Source organism: Myripristis murdjan, chromosome 13 (assembly GCF_902150065.1).
Source record: "Myripristis murdjan chromosome 13, fMyrMur1.1, whole genome shotgun sequence".
NCBI classification, from domain to species: Eukaryota; Metazoa; Chordata; class Actinopteri; order Holocentriformes; family Holocentridae; genus Myripristis; species Myripristis murdjan.
Window position 1 is genome coordinate 11,975,269 of NC_043992.1, and position 22,666 is coordinate 11,997,934.

General features: G+C 42.5%; 1 protein-coding gene across 2 annotated transcripts in view; it reads left to right on the top strand.

Moving 5' to 3' along the window:
* The window catches only part of LOC115370529 (alpha-2-macroglobulin-like protein 1), a 47,696-nt gene that overhangs the window by 21,014 nt on the left and 4,016 nt on the right, over positions 1–22,666 (top strand). Inside the window, exons 17-30 of one of the 2 annotated variants that reach the window (XM_030067560.1) lie at positions 5,960–6,056; positions 6,131–6,257; positions 11,067–11,292; positions 11,811–11,937; positions 13,234–13,355; positions 14,287–14,338; positions 15,684–15,767; positions 16,588–16,764; positions 17,059–17,140; positions 18,676–18,832; positions 20,460–20,534; positions 21,091–21,256; positions 21,342–21,538; positions 22,384–22,599. In XM_030067560.1, the coding sequence (XP_029923420.1) occupies positions 5,960–6,056; positions 6,131–6,257; positions 11,067–11,292; positions 11,811–11,937; positions 13,234–13,355; positions 14,287–14,338; positions 15,684–15,767; positions 16,588–16,764; positions 17,059–17,140; positions 18,676–18,832; positions 20,460–20,534; positions 21,091–21,256; positions 21,342–21,538; positions 22,384–22,599 (1,905 nt within the window). Of the gene's footprint in view, positions 1–5,959; positions 6,057–6,130; positions 6,258–6,297; positions 6,446–11,066; positions 11,293–11,810; positions 11,938–13,233; positions 13,356–14,286; positions 14,339–15,683; positions 15,768–16,587; positions 16,765–17,058; positions 17,141–18,675; positions 18,833–20,459; positions 20,535–21,090; positions 21,257–21,341; positions 21,539–22,383; positions 22,600–22,666 lie in introns of both variants that reach the window. The other variant, XM_030067559.1, reaches the window with a different exon arrangement.

Genomic DNA, 22,666 nt, shown 5'->3' on the forward strand with positions numbered 1-22,666 from the left:
GTCATCAGCACTGCTGTCCTGTAGTGATGCAGACAGGGCCAGCAAAAGATGGGAAAGCGAATTACCAATGCGACCAGCCCGTGCTCTGGCATTATATGCCCTTGATATCAGGTCATCTGTGACCCGGCACTGAGGTCGAGGACATCTGGCAGCCGCCCGCATTGCCTCATCAGGAGACACAATGAGGGATGCAATAGTCGGTTCAATAGAAGGCATCCGGTTGAGGCCAACCGCTGCCGCATCATGCATAGCTGCCAGTGCCCGGCCATCAGAAGTGAGACGAGAACAGGCTCCAGTGTTTCGCCAACATGCATGCAGTTCCTGGAGATAATCCCTCGAAGGAGGGACAGTGAAGGAAGTGGAAGCGCCGCCCCGCCTAAAGAAGGCAGTCCCTGGAGTTGATTGGGCTGGCTGTGGGATCTGTACCTGTAGGCGATCCACGGCCATGTGTAGTATGTCTGACATGGAGGTGTCCGACTCCCCAAGCATACTCTGCGGGCTTTGAACTGAAGAACGGGAACCCAGTTCTGAAGCATGGGAGTGTTCATCCTCTTGCATACCAAAGTCAGTGGCTGAGGCCGCAAGAGAGAGTACATCCTCCTCCGGAAGTAGCGAGGGCATAGGTGGGGTCTGTAATGACATCTCTGTGTCTACTGAGGGAGCATCAGACTGACGAGTCTGGAAAAGGGACCTCATCTCCGCAAGTTCAGCAGAAAGCTTCTGTACCTGCTCAGCAAGCTTGCTATCCGACTTCCTTTTCTTTTCAGTTGGAGCAGCTGCAGCCGATACCGCTCTCCGGCACTTCGAACAAGTAGTTTGGGCTGGGGGCAACTTACCAGATGGTGGTAGGTCATCTCCACCCGTTGAATGGTCTACCTGAGCCAACCTAGCAGCCCTTGATGCAAATGACATACAGCTGCAGTTCATACAGGCATTGTCAGAGAGTCCTTCTCGAAGGTGATCTGGGCCGAGGCACACCGGACAGAAGTCGTGGCCGTCATCTTCCGGCAAAGCAGTCCCACAATCAACACAATAATGTGTATTCTCCATCATTGGAGCTCTGGTCCAACCACCTAAGCTGAGGGAAGGATGCGAACGCACAACCTGCACAGCAGAGGGGTTCTAGGAGGTGCGGGTTTGTAGCGGGAGCGAGGGTGAAAACACCGCACTTACCGCTATAATGCAACCAGCAGGAAGCTGGCTCGTAGCAGGAGAGGGGAGCGTAAGCGCTGCCTTCACTGCCGCAAGCGTCTAGGTTGGTGGTGAGCCTGTAGCAGGAGCGGGGGCGTGAACACAACCTTCACTGCTACAAGGCGTCCAGCGGGAAGCTAATCTGCAACAGCGGAGGTGAGCGCAGACGCTACCTTCACTGCTGCAAGACGTTCACCGTTGTAGCCACAAACTAATCACAGCTTAACAGTGCGCAACAAACAATTATGAACAAGCGGGAGCGGGCTGCGCAAACGCTGCCTTCACCAACAAAAACTGTTCAATGCTAAACAAAAGACACCCAAAGCAAAAGACTTAGGCAAATTCCCTCTTTGGTTATAATAAAACTATATTATGGAACGACATGAATGGGAGTGGAAAGCGCAAACGCTGCCGTCACCAACAAATGATGTAACAATCAAAACAATGACCGAAGCACAATTAACTTGGCAATAAACTTATATTTTTGCAAGCATGCAATACTGGGGGCAAAGCGCACACGCCAGCCTCACCACAGTGTAGCGATATAAATATAAATCAAACAAACATACCTCGAATCCGGTTGTGAGTGAAGAAACACAACAAACCGTCAAACAATCCCAAATAGGAATGTGGTTCCGTTGCAGCCCTTGGAGGGCGAATGCTCCGCAGCTCCGACCTATAAAGATCACAGGGCTACCAGCAACGGTAAATTATAGCTTCAGAAAAAGACGCTTAGCCTGAGCTACTACTGCCTGCGACTCGCACGCGAGAAGAAAACAGGGAATGATGTGCCAGTTGACCACGGAACTTATACCCTTTCCGGGTCATCCAGGTGTCACAGGTGACTTTTTTGGTATACATACTTGAACTGCGCATACGCGAAGGGACTATTCAGTCCTTAAAGCACCGCCTCTGGCGGTTAGAAGGGACGAAATAGAACCAAAGTTTTTCCACACAGCTGACTTATTTCCTCCTCCTCGTCTTTATCTTTAATGCTCATGGTGTTGTATATCATCTGGTCTTGCATCATTTGCCCAGACACGGGCTCCTGCCAAGTCATTTCCCAAAATGATGTCAACTCCTCTGACTGGCAGTTCTGGACGAACACAGACCTCCACGTCTCCCTGTACCAGATCACAGGACATAAAGATTTTATGCACAGGCACAAACAGAGTCCGCAGACCCATCCCTCTGACTGGAACACAGCCCCCAGTATCTGAACCTGGAGAAAAGGGAAGAACCCCCTCTCTCACAAAGGAATGTAAAGCTCCTGAGTCTCTTAGAATTTTTACTGGCACTTCCTTATCACTCCCAATCATCTTTACAAACCCATCAGACATGAATGGAGCGTATCCCGAGTCAATATCAGACATTTCCATTGGCTTCACATGCATTTTAAATGAAGCCACCAGTTCTGTTGCATCCCCACCAACAGGATTATAAATAGGTGCAGCCAAACCAGCTGACTTCACATGTGACCTTTTTTGTTTGTCTTTTAACAAAGGACACTCTTTTTTCCAATGCCCCTTCTCACGACAGTAATGACACATTTCAGAGTCAGTTTTTCCACTAGACTGCCTTTCCACTTTTACTGTTACTGATTCAGCCTTTGGGGATTTATCTGTATTAAACCGCTCACCAAAGATACGCTTGTGTGTCAACACATATTCGTCAGCCAGCACTGCAGCCTCACTTGGACATGTGACCTTTCGTTCATTAATGTATGTTGCAATGTAATCAGGGACAGACTGTTTAAGCTGTTCTAGAACTACTAAATCACATAACTCCTCAAAGGTTTTTACCCCAGATGAGGAACACCAGCGGTTAAAGTTTGTAATCAAATCTCATGTAAATTCCACATGCATTTGTTGCCCCCTTTTACGCCAACCCCTAAACCGTTGTCAATATGCCTCAGGAACTAACTCATAGGCCTTTAAGACAGCAGCCTTTACCTTTTCGTAGGTCTTACAATCCTCCGCCGATAATGCAGAGTAAGCCTCTTGTGCTCTACCTGTTTTTACAGGTAGAGCACACTGCAACATTAGAGTTTGTTCCTCGTCAGGCCAGTCTTTGGAAGCAGCAACACGTTCAAACAGACAAAAAAAATGTCTCCACATCTTTTTCATTAAAGTTAGGCATTAACCTTAAGTTACTTCCCATATCAAAATGGGAACCAAGGGTTTCCTTCTTTGAACCAGCATCAGACATTTTCCCTTCTTTTATTAATTGCAGTTTTGTTAGTTTCAAGCCCAGTTTCAATTGTTCATTTTTCAACTTCATTTTTTCCAAGTCTTTCTCATGTTCCAACCTTAATATTAGTAGTTCTTTTTGCTGTTCAAATGTTAAACCCATGTTAGAAGTTACACCACTCTTAGCCTCCCCAACCACCAAAACCCCTGACTCTACCAAGTGAGCCTTTAAGCTCTCCTTCAGGGTTTCTTTTGTGCATCTGCTGTCAACCTCCAGTTCATAATGCTGAGCTATCTTCACCAAATTCTCCTTGGTGCAAAGCTCCAACAACTCTAAAGATGGCGATTTAACAAAATCCTCAACAATGGTAGCCATCCTGACCAAACAAATCTAGAAACCTAGATACTAAAGTCTGAGGCAAACATCAACTAGTGGCCCAAATTAAACTTACCTAGTTCTCCTCTGCCCTCTTCGTCCAGATACTTGGCGGGGGGGTTTTATTCACCAAAACGTCAGGGGTTGGAGAGCAACTGTTATACAGCGACCTTCCAAACACCCTGAACTGTGATCCCGAGCCGATGTTGGGGAAAAGGTAAAAAGGAAGCTCTACCCACCATTTTCTCTGGCTCCTATCCTAATCGTGCAACAGTCCCTCTATTAGAGACAATTGCCCCCAAGGAGAACCCAAATCCTAACTATGGCCACACCCAAAACTACTGTTTACCTCAAACCAGATGAACCCAAAACAGATTAGATTGAAGTCTTCATTTAACTCAACTAATCATAACCAAACTGCTCTCCAACTTAACAAACCCAAAAGCCATGTATGATACTCCACTTCAAAGGTGTTTTGACGAGCCCACACTTGTCATGACCTTACACTTAGGACTTGACAAAGTGGAGACCACACATGGCTTCAAAACAAGCATTAAGTTTATTTAATAAAGTGAATAAAATAATTATGCAGAACTTAAGTTTGCAAAGGATAAAAGTCAGTAATCAGTAGTGTGTGTAATGAGTGGATGTATGAAGAAAGCAACCTCCTGAACCAAAACCAACTGAACCAAACCTGAAGGAGGAGAGAAAGAATAAGGGTGCTTTCAGACCTGTGGCCCGTTTGCTTTGTTCCGATTCAGGGGCTAAATCGATACAGTTGTTTCGTTTTTCGTTTGGGGCGTTTGTGTTCACAGGGCAACCGTTTGTAGCGGTTCAAAGCTGTAAACAAATGCCATGCGCGAACCAGCTGTTCTCTCATTGGTCAGAAATTACCCCGAAAAAAGAAGTTTCCTCTTCCGATCTTACCCACCTGGTCAGGTCTGCCGGATCTGACAGGTGAGTGGCGCGGATGATTTTTTTTTTTTTTTCTTTTTTTTTGCGCTTGTGCCACCCCCCACATGACATGAAAAAAAATGCCCGCTTCGCCCATGCCTAAAACCGCTACTGAATGTACCTGTGTTCTGTAACGGAGGGAAACATCCCGTTTTACCGGGAATCAAGACTGCGCAGGGAAAATATACTGCATCTACTGAGAAAAAGACGGGCCGCGACAAGGAATTGCCGACGAAGATGGGCTCTGACGCTGGCTGAACCACAGTTATGAGTGAGTTGTGTCGGTTGCTGTGTCGATTCTGTTCTCACTGCAAACGAACCGCTCCAGGGTTCGAATGGAATCGAGCCGAGACCACCTCTTCTAGGCGATCTCGGCCCGCTTGTTTTGTCCCGCATCCGAGCGCGATTGCTGTGTTCACATATGTCCAAACGAACCGATCTTTAGGGGGAAACGCTCCCTGTTTCGGAACAACGGCTCCAAACGGGACAGGTCTGAAAGCACCCTAACTGTTAGGCCCCAATTTATAGGGGAGGCCAACCCCCATCCCAGGTGCTAACCATTCCCCCTAATCAATTCAGCACCCAAGGAAAACCTGAGCTCTCAGCACCCTAGGAGAGCTTGAGCTCTGACAGACAGGTCTTTGGTCCATACAGGACCAAGGAGCTGTCACACTAGCTATAGGCTACTACCTACTACTAAGTGGCATGATGTGAAGGGTGATGATGGTCACATTTTTCACTGTTCCTATTGCATCACTGAACATTCAATTGATGGATCAATCTAGATCAATGGATTGTTACACCCCTAGTTTCCATTCACTCCACTTTTTTACCGAAAATAATCTGTGTTTTATATTGACATACAAATGTCAGCAGTGTTTGAACTCAAAAATAAAGAAAAGCACACTGGTCATGCAGTAGCAGATTTGGCTGAGATGCTGGTGCCAAAAAAAAAAAAAAAAATCAAACTGAATGGGGAAAAAGAACATCCGCACACACAAATCTGTGCAAGAAACCTTTTTTTTTTCATTTGCAAGTTTTTGGTCAGAGACCTTCTTTAAGGCATCAACAGTTAGTAAGTGAATGCAGAGCATCACTTTATTATGGAGTTGTAAGACTGTCATTATTACGATGTTTATTTGTTCTCCACTGAGGACAGTGTTATAGCTGGTGTATAGTTTCAGCGTCTTGAGTGTTCATCATTAGTGATCAAACGAGCCTGTTGAATTCTCTCTTTTATCACTTACAGGAAATTGGAATCAAGATTGTGACCAACTCTGATGTAAAAAAGCCTTATGACTGCAATTCCAGGATGATAGCTCTTGCATATGACGACGTAATGTATGGTACGTGACTGAAGCTTTCATTGTTCAAGGCCTCATGAAAAGAGACTACTCTTATTCTTCATACCTGTGTGCAGACATTGTTCAAGGGCGTAGGATCCTAGAAGGCACTGGCATGATTCTACCAACTGCAGCTAAGAAGACCAAACAGACCGTTAGGAAATACTTTCCTGAGACCTGGATCTGGGAGCTGGTCTCTGTAGGGTAAGTTCAGGTGTGTCACTTTTGTAACTTTTGTGTATAGATTTCGTAGACTCCCCGGTTCCCATGGCCTTCAACATGGCGGAGACTTCAGCGGACAACGCTATGGAGAAAGTTAAGGAAGAGGAGCCGAAGGAGACCGTCAGGACCTTCTTCCCTGAGACCTGGATCTGGGACCTGGTCCCTGTTGGGTAATACACAATTTGCAAGGGATTCTAGTCAGCAAAGTGTAATGTTAAAGTTTTGAACAGGCGATGCAGATGCGTGAAACGTGGTTGCCTCATGAGCTCATTCACGTTGCTGGAGGAAGCAGAGTATCTCACTCACTCTGTATCCTGCTGTGGTCAGGGAGGAACCTCCATCATATCAGCAATCGATAACACTGATAAACCAATTTGTGATATGCCTTATATCAGCATACTAATGTGTTGGCTTAACCTCAGCTATGACTGTTGCTAGTTTGCAGGCGGCCATGTAATAATGCAGTAATGTGCAAGAATCTTTAAAGCTTTTGGTCCAAAAGGGGCATAAGGGATATTTTTGGTGGAAAACAAAGATTACAATAATACCACAGAAAATTAAAGAGGAAAAATCAGAAGCAAAAAGTTACTTAGTTAAAATTAGTCGTATTTATTCAGTGTAATTCAATGTTACACACTTAAACTAGAATATTTGGCTTTTATTTATTCACGGCTGACTTACAGCCCTCACAGCAGTGCAAACAAATCTGCTGCTTCCTTCAGGCTTCAGCTGAAGAATTAAGGCTTTCCATTTTTCCAAATTCTTTGTCAGTATTCCAAATTATAATGGATATTGCACATAACAAACACATTAGTTTCACAGTGTACTGTAACTAAGATTACAAGAAAAAAGCATAGATTAAACTCATGCAGCTGCAGATTTCACATGAATTTTAAAGTTGTAGTGGTATTATGTCTGCAGTAACAAGCTGCTACAGTGAGAGAGAGAGAGGGACAGCAGAGGTGTCTCATAACATTATAATGCAAATCCTTTGGGACAAACAGCCTGATGAGTAATCAATACTTGCTTTATATAAAGAACAATGTACCAAGCCTGCTTTATAAATCAGCACCACAAATAAATAAATAAAAAAGAAAAAGATAATAAACTGAATAATAATAATGATAAGATGATAAATAAAAATGAAAATGACATTAAAACAAATTGTCCCTTTAAAAGGCACTGAGCAAAACTGACCTGTAGGCAGCAGGGAATTAAGAATTAAAAACTTATCAAGCTCCATGTTAAACAAATTTAATGGACACCACCCGTGGACACTCATAATCGAGTATGTTCCCAGGACTTGTCACAGTTTTTATTTATATATGTCTTGCTGTGGTGAGGTTCACCTCCCTCCCCAACTTAATGTGAGGTAAACAAAATAAGTTAACCCCAATTTGTTTTTAGTACCTTTGCCAATCTCACCAGGCCACAGTCTTCCTTCTCCTTTAGCACTCAACACCTCAGTTGCAATGATTTGACATTTTTCAGTGGAAAAAAACCCCAACAGAAAATATGATTGCATGACATTGCAGATGATGACATTGCACCAGCCTGGTGAGATCATTAAGTCTAACATATTTTTCACCCATTTTTTGGCAAGAAATCTCCAGTAGCTAGTAGCTAAATCATCCAACTGACCTCGTTTCCTCAGAACTGTTGACAAAAATATCCCCTGTCCTCGGGCTACCTTTCCGTAATCTTGAAAGTATTTCTCTTACTATTCGCATCATCATTATTATTATTATTATTATTATTATTATTATAAGGACGGCCTTCCCTGAAATGAACAATCACTGTCTATAATTATTGTTGTGTGTAATTATTAAATAATTAAGACACAACATAGCAGGATAACAAAAAGTATATGTATGAGAGCATAAAGATGTAATAAAACTCATATAGCAATAAAAGTGACATAACAAACAGAGAGAGGAATAACAAAATAGAAAAAGTAAATAAATATGAAGACCACTTTTTTGGGGAAAGGTGTGCTCTATTTTCCTCTGAATATCCATTTGCATTTATGTTAAAGATCTAGCTTTTATCACCATGAGCTTGAAAAATAAAAAAACATTGCTCAGAAAGTGGTTTTGCCGACTGAATGAGTGATGAGATGCACGTCTCTGTTCGTTCTACAGTCTGTTGTGCAAACCACAGGCGGACGGTGCTCGATCCTTGCGACATCATCGCCTATGCAGACAATGCATGGCTTTATTTAACTGTAAAGCCTTGTGATTTCGTAACATCAGAGAAGATGGATGACAAAAAATGTTTCTCAACGCAGGCACTTCTGAAATTCTCATTTCAGGCCATAAGCAACAAAAAATTGCACTTACCATGCCTGTGGTACAATCTCACACACTTTCTCTCACTTCAGATGAATTACTCAAAAGTCATGGTGTTATTTTTTGATCTAGACCTTTCCTTTGGCAGTCACATCAAGGAAACCGTGCTGATTACAAAGACCAGATTTTTAATTTACAAAGCATCACATGGTCATACAAGAACACATGTACCTCAGTTTGGAAGGCAGTAGGTAAAAAAGGACCAAACAGTATTTTAAGTATTCAGTTCTAGCACTTTCACTTCTTAAAGGAAAAGTTCTCTATTTTGTATCCGAGGCCCTGGTTACAGATCATCTGGCATCATCCTCAGGCATAGAGAACATCAGTGCACCGGTTGCTTCAGTATTGATCCTGATATTGATATGCAGCAGGTTCGTGCTCGGCTACAGCAGCGGTCAGTCGGGACAATTGTTATTGTCTGTAAAAAAACTAAGATAATGTTGCTTTTCTGAAATGAGAAGCTTAATATTTACTGACGATCTCAGGATGTTCTCTTGAAAAAGGTTCACAAACCGACCATTTTGTCCATAGCTTGATCTTAGACAGTATTATTCTTCTGGGGCAGCGTTTACAGTTCGAAAGGTAGTGCCTAGTTTATGAAATATAATAGTCCTGTTCCAAATGGAGCAAGTCCTATTTCAGCAGAACGTTCTGAGAGTATACATTGAACTTCCCATTTCTTAAAAAGCAATATTGTCTTAGTTTTTCAAAGCCATTTACAATTGGCCCGACTGACGGCTGTTTTAGGAGAGCATGAATGTGCAGCACATCGATATAAGGATCAATACTGAAGCAACTGGTCTGATGATGCTTTCTACGTCTGAGGATGGTGCCAGACAATCTGTAAATAGGGCCTCCGTTCCAAAATAGTGAACTTGTCCTTCAAATAGATAGAGTGCCACACTGACACGAGTCTCAGGTTAAAATAGTTGCTCTTACAAAGTGGTGATTTTGGAGGCGATTGCTGTTGGTAACGTTACAGGACGGGAAAGAGACAACTATTGCTCTTGATGATGTTCATTCCTGAGAAAACTGTCAGCGAGTGTACGAGGCAAAATCACTCCTGACTACCAAGCTTATCATTAGGGTGAGGAGTGGACTCTCATGGATTGGATGAAGTCTCAAATTATAAACTTAAAGAGATACGTTTGTCAGTGAGCAAAGAAACATTAATTAAACTGCCAAATTTCAGCATGCAGTTTGATGCAACATTCTCTCAACTGCAAGAGAGGATGGCAACTATCAGGGATCAGCTGCCAGTTTGAAGAACTAGCCTTTAAGTAAGCGCTTGCAGGATTATTTATCCTCAGCTACTGCTGTACTTGGCAGTAGAAGTAGTTGGCTATTAAAAAAAAAAAAAAAAAAAGCAAAAGATCAAAACCCATTAAGTCGTTTTACTCCTTAGTTTTCCAAATCCCAAATCATGATTAACCTCAGAGCTGAAGAACGTATATACATAAAATGATTGCTGTGGAGTTTTTTGTAACTTTGAGAGACCATTATTAATTTATTTGCTCAAAGACCGTTAAAGGCCAGAGCTTAAATATCCCAAGACAAGTTTTGCATTATTGAATGCTGAATTGTGTGGTGCTCTGCTCTATTGAGAGTCTATTCTCAGCTCTATTAAGCCCTCGCTAAGTGAACTGCAGCATGTGATCTTCAGGCTGCACCGCATATTTACTTTTATGTCCAGGCTGAAGAGAAAGCACCAACCTTTCAAATCTAAACAAGACTTGTATTCAAAACCACACCCGTCTTATCAGCCTGGTCCATTCATTCAACTACAATATGAAGATGAACTTTCAGAAACGTCAGACTGTCTTAAGACCAGTACTCCATCACTGTAATGAAGTCATCCACATTAGTTTTCCTAAAAGCAGCAACATTGTTGTGTTTTGATGACTTGAAATTGTGTCTGCCAGGAAAAAAAGGTCCCTGAGAAAATAGGGGTGTAAAACCAAACGTAAAAAAAATGAACTGTTAAATATATAACACACCCTACAAGGTGCAGTGTTACAAGCACAGTCACTGCATGAGAGCCATCTAACCACACACTGAGCTGATGAATTAACATCAAATATAACAGGCTATTTAAAACAAACATAAAAATGCTTTCTGTATAAGTAAGCTTTTGCCTTTGAAAGAATATTTATTGACTTGTTATCCCAAATCTCTGAATGGAAAAAAAAAAAACAGTTTTGCAAGTAAGACAAAATTTGATTGTTTCAACCAAAAATTCAAATTTGAAAATCAAGGGATTTTGATTATATTGTGAAATCTTTAGCACCCCTGCATGCTTTGCAGGATGGTTTGTTGCCTTGTAAAATGTGGGGAAATTGTAGTAAATGGGGGCCAAACATTCAAAATCACTCATATAATCCTTTAAGAAAAGTGTTCGTCAGGTGTTTTATTTGTTCCATACTGGCTTGTATTTGTTCCACAGAGACAGCGGCTCAGTGAACGTGGAGAAGACGGTCCCTGACAGCATCACCAAGTGGGCAGCCGGAGCGTTCTGCACCTCGTCTGCAGGCTTTGGTGTGGCGCCCAACACGGCGCTGACTGCCTTCCAGCCCTTCTTCGTCAGCCTGACGCTGCCCTACTCTGTGATCCGAGGGGAGGTGTTCACGCTCAAAGCCACAGTGTTCAACTACCTCACCAAGTGCATCATGGTAGGTGGTGGTGTTCCATTAAGGGCTGATGCATTTAAAAAAAAAAAAAAAACAGCAGGATTTTATGGATTATCACTAAATATTTCCCGTGGGGAAATTAGGCTGTGGCAGCAGCAAGTGGTAAATATAGAATTTTAAACAAGAATATGGCGAATTGGGGTTTCATTAGCATATGTAAAACCCATTTTCAACAACTGAAAATATTCTGCAGCCTGTAAGAATGAAATGTGTGGCGAAAAGGAAGGATTATGGTATGTGCAAAACAATATTGACACAACCTGCTGAGATAAAGAACAAACCACGTGGAACTTATGAAATGCATTTTCAGATATAACATCTGGTTTCTTAAGTATACAAGTCAAGGTTTACACAATAAATCAGTAAAAATTAACTTTATGTCAGATTAGGTCTTGCACTTAGGTTACACCACACTCGTTTTATATCTCTGATGTTTTTTCATGCACGTGTGTGTGTGTGTGTGTGTGTGTGTGTGTGTGTGTGTGTGTGTGTGTCTGCAGGTGAAAGTGACCCTGGCTGATTCGGAGCAGTACACCTTCAGAGAGTGTGACGACTGCCAGTACACTGTGTGTCTGTGCGGGGAGGAGAGCAGGACCTTCATGTGGATCGTCACTCCCACCGCCCTCGGTGAGCTGCAAGTGATCCTGAAACAGGCTTACTGATCACATGTTTGTTGTCTAATCAGTCAATACCGCTCTGGATGTTTACGGGAACCTTTCCAGAATCGATTCTAATGAGACAAAGTGTGTGTGTGTGTGTGTGTGTGTGTGTGTGTGTGTGTGTGTGAATATGATAATGATGATGATTAGAAGCAAGTTGTGTTTTACACTCCCATGATGGTCTAATGCTGCTGTAAAGGTTTTGTTACCTGACTGGAAGAAAATCTGGGGAATCAATCCATAGTTTATTTCATATTCTATTTTTTAAGATATGTTTTTGCCCATGAAAATGGTCAAATTGAAAGATTCAGTCAAATTTTTTTTTAATTACAGATATTCAGTCAAAATATTCTAATTTAATCCATATTCTTTTATTTATATAATTTTTCTCCTGAGAATGATCTAATGTAAAGATACTCTAATATTCTAATTTAACATTCAGTTTAATATTCAGTTTTTAAATTTGGTCATAAATAGTTTTCAACGTTAAAATTATCCAATCTAAAGATATTCAGTCAAGTTATTGGTATCAGGACACACTGATCAAACCCTAATGGTGTCATTCACCGATCACACCCCCTTAATATCAGTTTGTATAATTTTACCATACCAGTGACTGCCAGCGGTTGTTAGCTGTTATTTCCACCACTGAGACCATCATGTTGAAATATCCTATATGGATTTTAAAAGACGATATCAGAGCCAGGTGAGGTGGGACAAACAGCACAGTGGATCCAGATTAAGGTCACTGACAGCCTTTGCATCGGGCGTCGCTGGCGGACGACAGAGGAGGGGCGGCTATCCGACGCCGTGTGGCCTGAAAGTCGGCGCTGTGTATCGGCCTCCATCAGCAGGGATACAGACGGAGGCTCTGATGAATGTCAAGCCGCGCTCGTCTGCCTCCCCTTAGAGGAATGCTGATAATCACTTGTACTAACAAGTCAGGCAGTATCTCTGACGAAACACTCAGAAACATCTCCCTCTGGGGCTGATCTGTAATTGTCCTCTATGAGAGGGATTGTGGGTTGTCAAGGTGGGGGTGGGGGGTGGGGGGAGAGGAGAGGGAAGGTATGGAGAGGTACGATAATAAGGCAGCTGATTGGGATTAACGAGGGAGGGAGCAGAGAGGAATGGAAAAAGCAACAGGATATTGTTTTGCCCGTGTACACAAACTGACAGTGACGCGAGTGATAATCAATATATGTCGACGTTCATACTGTGTGTGTGTGTGTGTGTGTGTGTGTGTGTGTGTGTCTGCGTACAGGTGAGGTGAGTCTCAAGGTCAGCGCCGAGGCCCTTAAGACGGAGCAGCTGTGTGGCAACGAGGTGGCCGCCGTCCCCGAAAAGGGACAAATCGACACGGTGGTGCGGACGCTGCTCGTGGAGGTGAGTGACACTCCAACACCACGAAGACAATGATGATTTGTCTCTTAAAAAAAAAAAAAAAAAAAAAAAAAAGCAATACTGCTCTGATGTTTAAATTATTGGTATGACACAGACAATTTGTGTCCACTTACTTGCAGTGACATGCTGCCTGGAGAACGCCACTTTTCAAGGGTCTTTAGGCGATTCTCCCTCACATTTCCCTCTTTTTATTTTGTATCTGTTATAGTTTCTTGTATGTGCAAATAACCAAACCAAACCAGATTGTGCTGCCATACAATACAGTCACATTATTGATCAGGTGCAGGATCCAGAGGACACTTTGCATCTGAACTTTGGTTCAACAGTTTTTTTTGTTTTTTTTTTTAATTTCTACTTGTAAATGTGAGCTTCACTTGCATTTTCATCTGATTTTTGTGCCTGTTTTTGCACAAATTCAGTTTGTGCTGTTTAGTATCAGAACAATTAGAACATAAAGTGTACAACAATTAAAAATCATCACACTGAGGAGCTTTACTTCCTTTGCTCCTGTTATCATCATACTGTGTAGCTCCCATTGGTAATTTTGTTTAACAGTAAATAAATAAAATATAAATCTGATTGTATATATATTTGATTCTAGCTTCATATATGTGAAGCACCAGTCCTCTAAATGATGGCCTTTACAGCCCAGTTTAACTGAAAAACCTCTGACAGAGATCCCTAAATATGTGCCTTCACTTTGCAGTCTTTTAGGATTATGTAATATGTGCAGAAGGGCCATGTAAGTATCTTTAATTGATAGAATCAGTTTACATTTCAGATTGTTTGCAGCTGAATTGACAGGCCTTCCAGTGCCAGTCTCACTGTTTCTTCAACAGGAAGAATATCATTCACTGATGCCTGCATTATGCGTGTAAATCATGATTTTTGTCTGTCTGTCTGCATTCCAAAGGCTGAAGGGACACCAGAGACGGTCAGCCACAACGCCCTCCTCTGCCCTGCAGGTCAGTGTGTAACCCTGAGTGTGCTTTCTGCTCGTCTCTCAGCTCTCTCTCCTCCTGACGAGACGCAGACGCCTGATAAACATGTCCGTCGTCCTCGGCCGGGGTGGAGGTTAAAGTTGAGGGATGATTGATCCATGTTGGTGCTGCGGTGTGTTTGTTTTTGTCAGAGCGGAGATAACCTCGTCTGTCTGAACCGCCTCAGGGCTCGAGGACAGCCTCTAAGGGACACACGGACATGTTGGACGCTAATAGTTGTTTTTATTCACCGGGCAGTCGTCCTATTATGGACAAAAGTTTCTAGATTCATTTTCTCCCCTTAAAATGGCTCAGTAGGATCGAGTTTCCCATTGAAATCAAGACAAACGGCCCTAATTTTTTCCTCACAGTTCTGTGCAAAGAAAATAACCCCATGAGAAATGTGTGTCCCATGAGAAAGTCAAAAATCATTCATTATGTCACATTTCAAAGGATAACGTCCTCACTTTTGTGTCTGTGCAAGAGTGGAAATGGTACCAAAATGTCCTGCTTAAGTAGAAAAACAGTTCCTTTTCTAACATTTTAGTTACTTGAATAGAAGTACAAGGTGTCCCGTTGAAAATGTAACACATGAAACGGTTTCTAAAGAAAAAGAGGCTCAGAGAACTTCCTGATTTTCATTTTAAAAAAATGAAAAAAAAAAGATTTTGGTGCTAGAAACAAATGTAGCTGGCGAACGAACTATAAGACAACCAAGAAAATACAAATCAGTGGATGAATTATGGATATATGTTGGCCTTTGGATGTTTGCACAGGTTTAATGCAGACGCTTCGTATGATGATATTTATTGAACATGCTAAATTATAAAAGTACTGGCTGCGGTTTAGCACGTATCAAAGCAGTTGAGTTGAGTAGTTGAGTTTGGACTTAAAGTAAAATTCTTCAGTCAAAACGTACTTAACATCATAAAGTATTTACCACAATCTTCCCACTTGTAAAAATCATTCATGTCAACATCAAACTACAACTAGGAATTTTGTATTTTTCCATCCAACATCCATGTCAAGGTATCTGGAAAATGCCGATAAACATAAATAAATCCAAATATAATGCTACTTTTATCATGCAGGGTTTATCTAACCAGCAAACCATCTCTGCCTTTCATAAAACGGAGCATATTCTATTTAACAAACACTTTAATCGTGTGACCTTTTGACATAAACGTGAAGAACTGGATCGTTAGCTCGCTCGATATTCCAGCCGATGTGCATCAAAGTAAAATTGCTGACTTAAAAGGTACAAAAGCACGACTTGCAGATGTAATTTGATAATTTGTTAATTTTGTCTTGTTTTCCGTGTTTCCGTCAGACGGGCCGGTGGAGAAGGACGTCTCCCTTCTGCTGCCTGAGATGTTCGTCGCCGGGTCGGCCAAGGCCTCGGTGTCCGTGCTCGGTGGGTGACGTGATGGGGGACACACTCCGTCTTCCCCTGTCATGTTTTCACACAGATACACACAAACAGGCTGTGACCGGTCCACCCACTCGGTTAAAACATTTCTGTGTCTGCATGCTTGTTGCAGGAACGCATCATTAATCAAAGCACTCCAGCGCTTCAGTTGAAATCTGACCTGTTATTTATTTTCTGTTTGTTTTCTGTTTTTTGTCCACAAAGCAGACAGATGATAACATATTGAATATCATTGTGCAGACTGAATCAATGAAAAATTTTTGGTCTCCAATATCCTCATTCTGCACATTTTCTAGGTTGTTGGAAATACAAAAACAAAACAAAACAAAAAAACTAATAACGATATAAAATTGTACTCTGTGTTTTTGGGGATGCATTCTTGCTGTAGACATTTTTTTTATTAGAATATTTTTCTTTATTGATTTCATTTTGGTGCCTTATTTTTAAATATGTTTTTTTTATTATATTTATCAGTAATATTTTTTGAAACATCATGTATTTATTTTTCTTAAATTCAACTACATTTATTCATTCTTATTTTTAAAATTATTTGTATTTTATTTATTAAATTTTTTTTTTTTTTTTTTTTACTTAAAATTGATTTTACTGTCAGTGAGAAAACAAACTGAACAGCAGCTCTGCTTTTGTGATGAGTGCTGATGTAGTGAATTGTTAAGGTCAATTACATTTATCACACTGATGAAGGCTGTGGAGCCGAAGACATTTTGTGAAGCAGCTCAAACTCCACGAGTGCGGCTGTTGTATTTGAATAAAGTCTGAACCCTCTCCTGGTGGTCTTGTCCAGGGGACCTGATGGGCCGGGCCATGCAGAACCTGGACCGGCTGCTGGCCATGCCGTACGGCTGCGGGGAGCAGAACATGGTGCTGTTCGCTCCCAACATCTTCATCCTCAACTACCTGAAGAGCACCGGGCAGCTCACCAAGGAGATCCAAGACAGGGCCACGCGCTTCCTGGAGAGTGGTGAGCCAGAACAAAAACACGTGCAAAATAATAAAAAGGAGGGTAAAATAAGGGTACAAATTCAGCAGAACGAGGGACGGCTGTATCAGCGCTGAGACCTGAAAATAAGATTTTCTCAGGCCCTGTGCTTTGGATGAAAGTGTTAGCTGATTGCTAGATGAGTTGAATTGAGAGGATTTTTTTTTTTGTTTAAGTTTGGTTTGGTATCTGTGTGTGTGTGTGTGTGTGTGTGTGTGTGTGTGTGTGTGTGTGTGTGTGTGTGTGTGTGTGTGTGTGTGTGTGTGTGTGTTTCAGGCTACCAGAGGGAGCTCACCTACAAGCACGATGACGGCTCCTACAGCGCTTTTGGGAAAAGTGACGAGTCTGGCAACACTTGGTCAGTACGATGTGACGGCCACATGATGACACTGTTAACCTGGAGCAGCTGACAGGGACACTTCTGTCAGGATAATGTAATACAAAATGTCCAGTATTGTAGTTATCATATTAGGGATATAACTTTTTTTAATATTTCAAAATCTGAAGATATTATTACATTATCCAAAAATGAATTACAGTAACTTGTAGAGAAAATATCAGTGCTTTTAAAGGGATCATAATATTATCCAACATATTTATATAGTATAATGCTTATAAGGCTGCGTATTAAACCTAAATAATAAAATGTAGATATGCACATAATGAATAGCTCTATTTTCATAACAATATGAGAATATGGCAGTAATCATTTTACCAGAGACAACCCTGACTTCTTAATAAATCATAGCAGGGCCTCCTCTTCCTCCTGTTTTATATAACCTGTGAGTTATATAGGAGTTCTGCATGCAGTTACAGTTCATTAAATTTCACACAGTTCATTTGACGGAGAGTGAAAACTCTCTTCAAACACGGTGGTGGGTAGATGTGTTCTCTCTCTCTCTCTCTCTCTCTCTCTCTCTCTCTCTCCTTTTTTTTGGTTCTCTCTCTTTCTCTTTTTGGCATCAGCCAGAATCCCAATATATTTTAAGAGGAACCTTGCCAGAAAATATTAATATTTCCTTTTTAATGGGCTTAAAGCACAATGCCTCTAGAGACTTAGTCGTTTTCCAAACCCTTTGCTGTTTTTGAAAGGGGTGGGCAGTGTGTGTTTGTGTGTTTGTGTGTGTGAGAGTGTTGGTGGGGTGATGGGGGTGGGGAGGGGTAGGGAGCAGAAACTAGGGCAGGGGCGGTTGTTCTCATCTATGTTTTCATTTGTACGTACGAAGTATAAATTGAAATTCCATCGGGAGATTGGATTAAAATGCCCATTAAAATACCAACAAAAAAAAAAAAATCCCTCAAATCCTGAATGCACACTGATGTCAGGATTTTGGAACAGGACCGACGTCTCTCACTAAAGTATGCTCTGATGCACTGATTTTTTTTTTTTTTTTTTTTTTTAATTTAGTAGCAAATTTAGTCAGTAGTGTGCTATTACTTTTACAAAATTTAGTAAGATTTGAAAAGATTGGTGTGGTGGCAGGCAAGCTTCTGTAGACCCTGTCTTAAATGAATTACCATTCTTTTAAGTAAGCAGTTATGGTAATTGTTTATTAAATGAATGACATAGCTGATGGTGTGCAGGTGTGTGTCTGTGTGTTCTGCATGTGAACATTTCACGTTCCAACTGAAAATCATTGCTCGACTTTATCCGCCCCAGTTGTCTGGATTCTCCTTGATTTGCGGCTCTGAAGCATAAGATCATGTTGTGTTGAGGACGCGGACTCAGGCCAAGCGCTCCGTGTTGGTGTGAGGCAGGAGGCTGTTATGTAATTGTCCTGAAGCAGAGTTCACACAGGGGTTACCACCACACTTACTCATGGCTAGACTTGTTCTCTAAAGAGTGTGTTTCACTGGGTGGTTCTGTGTTTCTGTGTGTTTGTGGCTGTTAAGGCTGACCTCCTTTGTGATGAAATCCTTTGGCGGTGCGAAGCCATACATCTTTGTGGACCCCAAGCACATTGCAGATGCCAGGAAGTGGCTGGCCAGCCACCAACGGCAGGACGGCTGCATCAACTCTGTGGGGAAACTCTTCCACAACGGCATGAAGGTAAATGAGGTCCATTTGAGCCACGATGGGAGCAAAATGGGGATGATAAATGCGACCAACCTGCCAGACTCAGCAAGTTAGCTGTGCATGTTCCTCTTTATCTTTTGCACAGTGTGGAGAAATAAAGGCAAGGGGACACACAGGGTGTGCTGTACACACACTGTAAAGCACAGACTTAGCACAGCGTGAGAAGTCATTTGCATTATAGAAGTATTTAAGGGAGGTGGAAGGAGGGGAGATCGCCTAGGGCCTGCAGGGAAGCAGCGAAGGACACACACACACACACACACACACACACACACATGCACACGCGCACACGCACAGAGCAGAGGAAAAATCCTAAACAAGTTATTGCTAGTCAGTCCTAAAAAACCCAGCACTTCCTGAAGCCCCCCAACACCAACAAGCCCTGACAACTGTGTGTCTGAGGAACAGTACACTTGTGTCCACAGGGCTTTTACTTGTTGGGAAAGAGCTCAGAAAAGCCTCTGCAGATAATAGCAGTGGCTCTGACACTAAAGCGTAATGACAACCTTACTGCACTTAATTTAGTAGTTGGGAGGGCTTTATTTGCAAATTGGTCACTCAGTCCTCATGTGTATTTTCTTGAAGCAAGGAGAGAAGAGACGAGAACAGCCAGGGTAACGTTTCATCCTAGTTCTCTGTGCACTTTAGTAAATTAGAGTCAAGACCCAGAATTGTAGTGGGGGTAAAAGTATTTGCAGGTGTGGTTAACCAATAAAAGCAATGCCTGAATCACAAACACAGTCACTTAAAAAATTGATTTTCACAGTGCATATGAATATAGATTAAGGACGACAGGATCTCAAATGTATGACAAGTGATAGCAGATTTTACATAAGGGGAAAGAAATTGTTGAAATATCCTACCCATGTAGAAGTGCTGATGCCATGCTGGTATAAAAAGTAAAAATTAGCCCATTCAGAGTAAAAGAGCCACTGTACAGCAGGCACTGATTAGGGGTGGGACAATAAATCGATAATGCAATATTTTACAAAACTACTTGTTGTGATACATTATCGATGCATCTGTCCCAAGTATTGATATTTGACTTTTCAACTTCATTTGTGCAGATGCGCATTTGAGCTCCTATGAGGCGTGTTTGTTCCCTGCCTTTAGATATTTTAACTGTCACTGTTCTGTCATGTTGGTGTTCTAGTCTCTGTGTGTATTAAAATACGGAAAAACGCAGCTGATTCCTGCTTATCTGGAAATTATTTTGCCTTTTCCAGGGTACTTTTTTCCTCTCCAGTTACAGATATCATGATGTATCATAGCTGATTATCTCACAGTATATCACAATATGATGCAGTATATCATCTGCATCATGATTCCATCATTATCCTGGGAAAAATACGGTGATGATATTGTATGGCCGGTTACCCAGCAATGCAAATAGGGTGAGAGGACTTCAGAAAGTACAAAGAAAACTACTCCATGGTCCAGGAAATGGGATGTTGCCCCCACCTGTGACTTTGCATACATGCATTTAGTGTCCCATTTGGTAAATAAAATAGAAAACAGTTCAATATGAATGGTAGTTGGTGTTTGGAGGCTGATCCGCCTGTAATCCTGTGTTTTGTTTTGTTTTTGTTTTTTTCACCAGGGAGGAGTGAGTGACGACGTGTCCCTGACGGCCTACATCACCGCCGCCATGCTGGAGCTGGACGCCAACGTCACCGTGAGTCTCGCCTCCTTCTCCCTGTCAGCCGTCCGCTTTCCCCTCACCAGTTCCACCTTCATCTGCACTGGAACTGGAATGACATAGCGCTGACACGAAAGGGTTTACGTGTTGAACGCCACGGCGCGCCCACATCCCCGATCATTTTTCCCGATGAATTTTAAAATCAGCCCTACATGAACTGCAGCAGATATCGCTTGCTTGTTTTGAGTCGAGCTGATTGTATGTGTGCATATATAACTGATGTTGTGGCTTCTCTAACCTTGGCCTGTCGACATTCGCTGCCCTGTTTGCCGCCTGTGTTGACACGCTCCCATATGTCCCGCTCACAATTACCACAAAAATGCGACATGAGCTGAATGCGGTATTAGGTTCTTGAATGCATCACTTCCCTGCAGACCATATTGAATCTGTTATTTCATCGCAGCTTGCCTGGGGATTGATTTTTAGATTACTTTGGGCACTTTGCTTCTTTTCTAAGCAATGAGTGAAGCAGGTCAGTCTCTCCTCTCTGCATATGATGCTGTTCTTGTGATTTATGCCCGTTGTGCACCAGGAGCCTGTGGTGGAGAAGTGCCTGGGCTGTCTGAAGGCGGCGGTGGCAGGCCAGCTGGACAACCTGTACACCACAGCCCTGCTCTCCTACACCTTCACTCTGGCCGGGGACGAGGAGACCAGAAGCAAGCTCCTCACCTACCTGCACCAGAAGGCCAACACCGAGGGTAGGCCAGCGGGTTATGACGCTAAGGCACTATAAGTTCCTGAATCTCCGATAGGTTATAACCTCGCTTCTCATTCTCTCACCAGGCGGCACCCGTCACTGGGAGAGAGCGGGGGCATCCGCCAAGAGACTGGACTCTCTGGAGGTGGAGATGACCTCCTACGTCCTGCTGGCTCTGCTCTCTGGTCCCGCCATGCCAGAATTCAGTTTGGACTATTCCTCCGCCATCGTCCGCTGGCTGGCACAGCAGCAGAACGCGTACGGTGGCTTCTCCTCCACACAGGTGAGACCAGAGCTGCTGCTGTCTTTATCTTGCTTTAGGGCAGTGATAACATAAGCTCCCATTTAAAAAATTTGGAATCACGGAGAAATTTTTATGGTTTTGAAAGACATTGACGCTTTTATCCAGCAGGGTAGCAGAAAATTGATTGACAGTGTTGCAAATTACTATCACTTTTTGAAATAATGTTGAGAAATTTGGTAGCAGAGAATCCACTGCGCAGTTGTGCCGTGTGTTGATTTTGGACAGTTTTTGATTTCAAATATGGCCAAAAAGAAACAGAAACGCATCCGTCCGTTGGTGATGTTTGAGAGATGAAGATTGTTCCAAGAAACTGAAGATGTCATTCAAGAGTGTTCACTCCTCTTGAAAAAAGAGAGCCAGCTGGTTCTAACTGGAACAGAAAGACAGGAACAAGAATTGGCTCTGCACAAAGCTGCTTGTTTGTGGCCGTGCCAGTGCAGCAGCTGAGAGAAATAGATTTTTTTTTTTTGCCTCAGTGAGCAGCTCCAGCATCAGAGTAATGTCTGCTGAATGTCTACTGAAGAATTGATATGATATGCTTTGATTTTTTTTTTCACGATTCCTAAAAAAAATACTTAACGTGCTCATCTAACAGAATACTATAAATTCCAAATATTTTCTCAATGTTTTTGTAGGATAAAAGATGTTTAAGTTTTTTTTTTTTTTTTTTTTTTTCCGAAGGATTGTCTTACTACATTATTGCAAGTATTCATAGTATCGAATGGGTATCGTTCCAAAAAAGAAAAATATTATTCTTGAATTGAAATGTGAATCATGACTTGAATCTGAGTTGGATTCTAATCATGAACCATGTTGCTCCTCAGGACACCGTGGTGGCCCTTCAGGCGCTGGCTAAATATGGTGCTGCCACCTACAGTCCGGAGGGTGCCAGCACGGTAACAGTGACGTCGCTGGGAGGCCAGAAGAAGGAGTTCACCGTGGACCAGGACAACCGGCTGCTGTACCAGGAGGAGAAGCTGACCGAGGTGCCCGGGGAGTACAAGATCAGAGCGGAAGGCCGGAGCTGCGTGCTTGCGCAGGTACGCCGACCACCGTGCACTGTTTGTCCCCGAGGGGAGGTGTGGCCGCTGCAACGGCAAACAGTAA